This window comes from Scomber scombrus, chromosome 1 (genome assembly GCF_963691925.1).
Source record: "Scomber scombrus chromosome 1, fScoSco1.1, whole genome shotgun sequence".
Taxonomy (NCBI): domain Eukaryota; kingdom Metazoa; phylum Chordata; class Actinopteri; order Scombriformes; family Scombridae; genus Scomber; species Scomber scombrus.
The window spans coordinates 9,418,878-9,428,443 of NC_084970.1; the positions used below are offsets into that span (position 1 = coordinate 9,418,878).

At 39.1% G+C, this 9,566-nt stretch overlaps 1 protein-coding gene across 1 annotated transcript in view; it reads left to right on the top strand.

The window, feature by feature from the left end:
* The window catches only part of LOC133981348 (carbohydrate sulfotransferase 8-like), a 122,707-nt gene extending 118,843 nt beyond the window's left edge, over positions 1-3,864 (top strand). Inside the window, exons 2-3 of the mRNA XM_062420026.1 lie at positions 1,210-1,247; positions 2,674-3,864. Coding sequence (XP_062276010.1) covers positions 1,210-1,247; positions 2,674-3,864 — 1,229 coding nt within the window. The remainder of the gene's footprint in view (positions 1-1,209; positions 1,248-2,673) is intronic.
* The last annotated feature ends 5,702 nt before the right edge of the window (positions 3,865-9,566 follow it).

The window sequence follows — 9,566 nt, forward strand, 5'->3', positions numbered from 1 at the left end:
AGAGCTACAAGGGGCTTGTACTGCTTCATCAGTTTAGCAGACACTGAAGACTGTTGCTATTGTCGTGTTTGCATGCGTTTCGCTGGCAATTGCATCTGTGTGAGTTGTAATAAATATTCATGTGTTTCATATATATATGCCAATGTAAACTGATATCAAAGATTCACATCCTACATGAGCTATCATTAGGGTTAGGAGATCAAATAGCACAGCAGCACCCAAACAAGATTAGAAAATGTCACACACCACCCCCTTAGCCCTCTCCCCCTTACACCCCTCCTCCGCCTCTTCCTCCAGCGTCTCGTTCTGAAGAATGAAGACAAGTAAAGATTCAACACACAGAGCCAGACACCAGGACAGAGCTCTGCAGCGCATACTAATCTAAAACAACATTGCATCTGGGCAACACGTTTTATTCTCTCCCCACCGAGGCGTGTTTAAATGTGAGATAGGGCTCTACAGATCTCATCACTTAGGGAAGGTTGTGGCCTGCATCTACAGCCCTCCCTTTTTCCCCTATCACTTCCACCCTTAAATTGGAAGTGACAGGCCACTCAGGCAGAGGTGTCTGCGTTCCCCCCCATCAGCAGCCATGCAGCCCCACTCAGAGCTGTCAGCCTGATTACATGTCAGCAGGATGGGGGGACCTAAGGAAAGGAGATGTCCAGCTGGAGACAGACCACTAAACACATCTTCTGTCCTGCTGCCTCACATCCACCAATACAAATACCACCTGTCCCCAAGGCTCCCACAGAACCAATCTGGATGTATCTGTCACTCTAGAAATTTAACAAACTGCAACTTTCTCTTTGTGTGTCTTTCCGTCTTTCTACTGGTATGCAAACTATAACTATTTAATGTCTTTCTCCTCCCAAATTAAAACAAATAACGTCGCATTTACCTCTTTTTGCTTTTTTTATTCCTGTCCCTGTCTGATCCTCAGAGCGTACTACTGGGAACACCAACTAATTTACCAACTTTTCATGCTTGTGGCAGCTCATTACACAGATAGAGCTACCTGTCTTCCCTCTATGGACTAGTGGAGCAGTGGTGGCTTGCCGGGGTTCAGAAGTAGACGTGCTAAATGATAGGAAGCATTAAATTATTGGAGCCTCTGATGCATCGGAGGCGCCTCACTCTCTTCCACAAGGACAAAAATACATGTTGTTTACTTAAGTGTTGATTTTCTTGTCTCTTTTCTCTCCCCAGGCGTGAAGCTGGGAAGCACTCCACGGCAGTCCAGAGAGGTATGTGTTTACTCCATTTCTCCCAACACACAGATACGCAGGTTGCTCCCACCTGTTATCAGTTGCAAAGAAGTGATTGTCAGCCTTGTACCTCTCAGCGTGTCTGATAGCATCTGTGAAGAGACTCTGACCTCACACTGTGCATTCAGTCAGTCGGCCCCAGTCAAACCATTCCAAGTCCCTCAGGGGGTAATAACATCCAGAGATTTTATATTATTATTATTTCATCTTCTAAAGTAGAAGCTTCCTTTCTTGAATGTATGATTTTGGATGGTTTTAATCCATTATTAATTATTAGTTAACCAGAGTTCATTAAGAAAAGGCATGCATTGGTTACTACTGCATAGCAGCAATGACTGGCTATGATTATCCGTCTGTTTGTACCAATACAACTTTGTTCTTTGAGGTCAGTTCCTTTATATTTGGTTTGGCAAGTTTGAATGGAATTGTCCTCATTTGTCCAAACAAAATAATATTCAGCTCAAGGTCTGAATAAAAAGATACTGGGGGTAAATTGTGTCCTAATTTGAACCAAGTCTTAATCATAGTATTGACTACAAGGTTCAGATAGTAGAGGAGAGTAGCAGCACTTTTGAGTCCAGGACAATCTATAAACTAGGTTTTTATGTCAGACATGCAGCACTCATACTACTGTATCTTCTCAGAGCTGACCCCAGTTTGATCTCATCTGCTGTGATCATTAACACCGATGAGAGACTAACATCAGAGCAAACTCCAAAGAACGTGACGTCTGGCAAAGAGGTTGATGCTCTGCGCTTGCCTTGCACTTTAAAAAGACAGGGGGGAACCACTCTTTCATTTTCTTCCTCCAGATGTCCCTGCAGATGAAGGGATATAGCCATTTAAGTCAGGAGGGGGATGAGCCAAGATTCATGATTGTCTCATCACCTTGTCTGTTGTAAAATTAAAATTATACATCCAGTCCATTGGCTTTATGATGCCATTACAGCATTTAATTGAAATAAAATGTCAGAATGCATGATGGCCTTGGGCATCTTCTGATGGTAATCAGGCAGTAGATGATTCTAATTTAGATTCCCCATTAAGTGTTTATAAGACATTTATATGATATTACAGCTCAGTTTATTGATAGGTCATGGATGGCATTGGCCAATGTGTGACATTTGCTTGTAACAAAGTTGGATTTATTTTAAGGTGTAGTGAAACAGTACCATCAAGTGGCCTATTTGAGTACTGAAGGCAACATGTTGGGCAAATCTGGCTGTTCAGTAAATTGTTTCTTGTAATAAAGCTCAGATTTACTATATTAGTAAGTACAAAAAAATGTAAAGTTCTTTGTTCTTGCACGAATATCCACATTGTGACCTGAAAATGCAGTTTGTTTGTTTGGTGGAAACACATTTTTTCTGCTGTCTACTGTAACCTGTGTTGTCATTGTTTACAGACTCTTTCCACCCAAGACAGGAAGAGAGACAAATCTGACAATTATCAGGACCTGCAAACAGCAGAAGGCATCTTGTCCAGCCCAATCCCTCCCATGCAGTTCCCACACTTTGAGAAGAGTGGACAGATGGCTACCCCTGGGTCCCCAGAGCAGGACATAGGCTTGATTCCTGTCTCCAAAAGACAGCGCAAACTGCTGAAAACCACCCCTCCAATCCACCATACCACCAATAATGTTTCCTCCTCCACTTCCTCTTCTTCCACCTCTTCCTCCTCATCTTCCTCAACTTCAATTTTGTCCTCCTCTGCCTCAATTTTGTCCTCCTCTGCCACAGGCTCTTTAGCCCTTGACAGGTGGAGAAAGCTCTCCAATATCCTGGAAGCACGTCGGCAAATGATGAAGGAGATGTGTGCTAAGTACAAAAGCAGCATCTCCAGGGCTGTCACACGTCATCACGTGAAAGACATCTTTGTTGAGGACAAGTACAAGTTGTTGTACTGCCAGATACCCAAGGCGGGCTGTTCCAACTGGAAGAGGACCCTAATAGTGCTGGCAGGCAAGGCTTCTGATATTCAGACCCTTAAACATGACACGGTCCACAATGGAAACCATCTCAGGACTCTTAACAGCTTTGACCAAAAGGGAATCATGTACCGTCTGAAAACCTACACCAAAGTCATGTTTGTCCGAGAGCCCTTGGAGAGACTAGTGTCTGCTTACAGGGACAAGTTTGTGAATCCCAACGACTACTACCACTCCCTGTTTGGGAAACCCATCATCAACAAGTACAGGGTGAACGCGTCCAAGGCAGCCCTGGAGACAGGCAATGGGGTCACATTCCATGAGTTTGTCCAGTATCTGCTGGACGTCCACCGACCTGTTGGAATGGACATCCATTGGGAGCAGGCGAATCAGATCTGCAACCCTTGTCACATAGACTATGACTTTATCGGCAAGTTTGAGAACATGGACGAAGAGTCCAACTTTCTCCTGCGACTGACTGGGGCCCCGCCCAACCTCAAGCTGCCCAGTTTTAAAGATAGGAACCCAGGTGACAAGAAGACCTCTACAGCAATCACACAAAAATACTTTTCACAGGTCAGCTTATTGGAGAGACAGCGAGTCTATGACTTCTACTACATGGACTATCTGATGTTTAACTACTCCAAGCCTTTTAAAGATTTATATTGACTGACTCCCATCAAGACTTTTCTCCAAACAGTCACATTCCACTACTTCTACATCTCTACCACGATAGTAATCTTATCAATATAAGGAGGCTCACTCACATACCCACATGGATCTTTGCATCTAAGCAGAGAGATCAGAGTCCTCTGAATTTGACTGCTTTTTATGAATACATTTCTACAACATTATGGTATCTGACATTTTTTAACAACTAAAAAAAGTTTATGTGATGTATTAAATACTCTAAATTGTCCTTAAATGAAAGGTATTTATTCATTAGTAGCACACAGGTGAGGTGAGGTTGAATTTTAAAATCATAAATGTTACGCTTCAAAAAACAAATTACTGTTCAACAGGCTTTAAATTATGCCTCACTGTGAGTCAAGTAGTATTTACAAATGCAATGTTTAAGGTTTGATCCAACTTAATTGCAACATGGGTGGGATTTGATATGGGGTCCAGTCACATTCCTATGTTCAGAAATTATTTCAGTAACATTTGATTTACAGGTCCTTTATTTATTTATTTATTTATTTTCCTATAATTTGCAATTATGTCATGGTTATTTTTGTTAATAAATTAGGCTTTAACAATTCTTGATCAGACAGGAAATACTTGGTTTTCAGTGTGTAGTTTTGTGTGTCAAACTACATATTAGCTTACTGAACTGTTTCTTAAAACCTCTATAATGAGCACATAAGCACAAGAGAGGAAGAAATGTCCTGAGGATTAATTTCCACAGCAACTAATCTTGGGAAATTATTGAAAAAAACCTAATCTGTTTACATATCATTTGATACACATAATGACACAGTAAAAACTAAGTATTTTCCGTCAGTTAAAAAATTGTCATGAGTCTAATTTATAAGACGTCTTGCAAATTAACAACTATCATCCAAATATGAATCCAAATATAATGAGAAGGTACTTACCAACTACACCAACTTAACACTTTCTCCTGTTTTTTTGTTTGTTTTTTTCAAATTGCACCTCACTTGCACTGAATATCAACCATTGAATACCTTCAAATTGATCTTGTTAATTTCCAGGGAATCTGTAAAATAAAGTGTTAGTGTTATTTCAGGACACAGTATGTTATGTGAGCCCCTACCACACCAAGCAGATCACAACAAACCTGAATAATGAAGAGTTTGAAATGTTCAAAATGTGTCATTTTAAATAATTGAAATCCACCTTTAAATTAATTATACCCTGATATTTATGAATATAATTGCTTGTTTGACCTCCAGAGGAAGTCCAAATTAATTAACTCTGCACCCAATCATCCTCACCCACCACGCCATGTAGTGCAATTTGTTTAAATGAACTCTGCATTTATATGTTTAAAGCTGAAATATTTGCATTTACTATTTGACTCACAGCAGGTTAGGCATCAGTATACCTCTATGTATCACTGAATACTAATACAGATATTTGATGTAAACGGTTTTGCTAAACATAAACCACAATAAAATATGACACTATAAATAGTTTAGATCTTTGAAATGTAAAAAAAAAAAAAAAAAAAAAAAAAAAAAATGCTGTCCGCTCAGAAGCTGTGTGCATTTAATGTAGCATTTTTGTACTTCTAACTTTGTCAATTAGGTTTGTGATTTAGTCTAACACATACATGTAGTTCCCCCATCACTAAAGGGATTTACTTGGGTGACAGTTGTTTAAATGCAGGATATCCAACAGGGTACGTAGTGTTACTGCCAGTTTCACTTAATGCCTGTTTAGTGTTACGGACTTAGTAATCATTTTGTTCCTATCATAGATAAAAACACAATAAAAAAACCCACAAAACATTTTTAGATTTGGTTTCATAACAGTCTAAAAATTCAAGATTCAGACATTTAGACAGTGATGAGTAGAAGAAGAAGAGAGCATGCCCTACCTTCTTCGTCTATCACACTACACCCCCATCACTTCCAGATCTCACACCATCAGTAACGCTGTACCCTCTATATGAATCACATCCAATCGACACAATCATATAGGCTTTTTCTGACTCTACTGTGTAAATTGTATTATGGGCATTCAGATGACTATATATTTTTCTATGTATTTCTAAAATATATATATATATCTATTCAGTGCTTCTTGGTGAAGTTATGTTTATTTCCTTTTTGATGTCATTAATTGTTCTTTCAGTAATACCTGTGTAGAGTGTTGAATAACTGAAGAGTTTCTTTCTAAAACAAAATATCCACCAGCTGAAAACCACAAGTCTGACTCTTAAGAAACTGACTGCATAAATTGTGGCACCATTTAAAGAAGAAGATAATAATTAAGTTTGACTGATGAATTGATACCACTCTGTGCTTTAGAGGTATAGCAAAAGATGTTTGTTTTTTTCTAATGTAAATAGATGCATACCATCTTGGAAATTAGCTCTTTAATTACTTTACCTGATCTGTTTCTCACTAGGATAATAGACCCTGTACAGATGAGCTCCACCTAGATACCTATCCCAGCTAATGACATTTTTACCCATAGCAACTCCATTGTGTGTGTGGGTATGTGTGGTACTGAATAAGCTGTTGAGATGTTTTACCATTTTTTTTTATTCCTGCAGATTTTGGACACACACACACACACACACACACACACACACACACACACACACACACACACACACACACACACACACACACACACACACACACACACACACACACACACACACACACACACTGCTAGAATACACTGACACTATTAAAACATTTTTCTTAAATACTACTTGAAGCAGGTCAGACCACACAATGTGCACTGGTGGAAAGAGCACAGACTGGTTCCTAAACCCAAACCTTTTAAAATTAGGGATTCGTAGTTACACTTTATAACAATAAACATGCCAAAAAAAACTCTTTTCAAACTGAAACAGCAGTATTCACCAGATTATTCATGTGCTGTAAATCTTCAAGATTACATTGACTAAATAGACGCCTGAGCCAAGGTTTCTCCTTTATGAAAGTTGAGTTTAAAACTTCTTGGTTCACAGTTTAAGCTTAGTGTACAGTGATGACACATTCAAGTGCAATGGAGAAGTGAATCAATATGATGACGATGACACCAAAATAATAGATTCAAATGAATACTTGTGAGTTAAATGTTATTTTTTTGTGACAGAATTGATTATTGCTGGGGTGCTGGGAACAACCTGTGGCTTGTATCCTACAAAGTAGCAGTCAGTGTTCAGCTATATGCTTGAAATGTGTTTTATGTAACAAAAAATTCTTTATAAAGAGATGTATTTGCCTGTGGTTAGGAGAAATTCATATTATTTAAATCTATACACTCTATAATCAATCTTTTAAGACCTTCAACGATGTTGATGGTTTTACCCTGTCCTGGTGATGATAATTGTATGAACTTTTTTTTCGGTAGTGCGTTGGCTTTTGCAGTTCCAAAATCTAATCTTTGTTTAGATTGTGGTCAGATTCGATGTAGATATAGCCAATCTCTGGCCTAAGGAGATATTGAGCTATGATGAGTATTACTCTTGCAAATACTGCCCCCTTGCTAATAAAGTTGTTTGGTATGTGGGTGTATGGACAGATAAGCATAATTACAGTAACAAGTGAATGTATAACTGTTTATTGTTGGTGCAAAAGTGTATAAAATATGATCTTTAAACCCTTTGCCTTATTTTACACTGCCAATCAAATGGTGTATTTCAGGAAGACATTCATCAGGTGGTTATTATTTCTGGCTGAGTGTCTACTAATAAATTGTCTTTAGCATTTTCAACATGCCTCTTCTTTATTCACCTGTTGTGTTGTTAATTCATTTGTCTAAAGTCCAATGTGATTGCTGAACTTTGGAGAGTCAGCCAATGAGCTCCAGGAAGAGAAATATATACTGCTGCTGAAATAATGTACATACACTAGATTATTCAGGTACATATATTTACAATACAGTACAATTCTGACATCTATGGGTGATCATGCAGCTTACTACCGTACCAAAGGACTCACAGGTCTGAGTCAAAGTTTTGTTACAACAAAACACAACAGTTATAGAGTTTAAAAGAGATCTGGCATTGTAAAACCAATCCAAAATCTTTAGTGCACTCCTTCAGATTGGGGTGGTGACATGCAGTTCACTACAGAGTTAATCATTTATTAAGGGCCTTGACAAAAATGTAAGGGGGTTGTAGGTTTGTTCAACTCAATTCAAAGACACATCCTCGGACGCACAGGAACACATCAGTGATCAGTAATCAGTAATGTTCCACAGGTCATTGGGATTTTCAGTCTTTCCACATCATACCCCCTCACCAGGCAACCCAGCCAGGGTTGGTCATGCCCTGGCCTGTGTCCCAGCAGCATTGGCCCACAGATCCTCCTCCTGATCTAAAGCCATCTGGAGGCCCTCTCTGCAGCTATAGTTATATCATGTCGAGTGTAGACCTTGCACAGTGAGCGGCCAGCAAAGCCACTACACCCCACTTCGACAGGCTCACAGCATGCCTTCCTTTATTCTGTGCAAGTAGAGATCTTCGATTGCCTGGTATCTGAAGACCACCGTACCAATATCCACCATTCAATTCTTTATGTTCTGTTTGTGTTTTATACTTGAGTTAGTTTTAGATGTTGTTTATAATTTAGCCTTCAATTGCATTTGTTTCTTTTAATTTTTTTTTACGTCATTGTCTTTCTATTTATCCATCCCCCCGTCCAATCAATTATTAGAATAGAATAGAATAGAATAGAAAACCTTTATTGTCATTGTACAAGAATATTACAAGGAGATTTGGAGTGCTACATCTGAAACAAATGCTCATTAGTCAACAACGATAAAAACAACCAGTAGGACAGACAACATAGACAATCACACAGGGGGAATAATGCACTGTTTGTGTTTTTTTGTCTACAAGTAAAACAAATGTGTCCTTTTTTCTTCGATCATAGACATACTGTGTAGTGTCTGTTCTGAAGGAAAGCGTTTGCTTCATTTACATTCTGTGATTAAATCAGAGACTGTACCGTATGGTGCCTGAATGTACAGTTATTTGCATTATTCACACTCTACCTAGAATTAAAAAGGAGGGGTGGAGGGGGGATCTGTCACAGCAGCATTTTTGTCACACCAGCATTTTTCCTTCCATTGTTTTAATAAGAACAAATAACAATACCTTACTTCTTTTGTTATTGTGCTGGCATATATGTATGTGTGTATGTGTGAATGGGAGATTATGTGTATGCTTGTGTGGCAGATGAATATTGCAGCACAAATTGATCACTCTGTAGGGTTAGAAATTTGATTAAATGCTCAAGGCTGATTTCCGCAACAGCTCTTGTATAAGTCATGAGAGCACTTTGGGGGAAGTTAAAACTGTGGAGAAAACAAAAGCCATCCGTTTACCTCATTAGTGTGCGTGGAAAATCTTGACATGCTTTGAAGAGAACGTGCTTGTGTAGCTAAATCAGCTTAAGGGCCCAAAGCAGACGTACAAGGGAGGCAACCAAACATCTTCCCAAAGTGATAAACAACCCTCGTCTTGGTTGGGAGGGCTGTAAAAAGAGACTTTGCTCCATTTTTCAAGTATTATTATTATAAGTTCCTTAGTTAATCTTCATGTTTGCCTTCGAGCCAGCTTTAACATGGCTGATGACAGGTTTCTGCTGGTTCTCTGACGACAAAGCTCTATCACGCAAACATTCACAGGCGCACACACCCAGCTTCTTACACAAACTCAC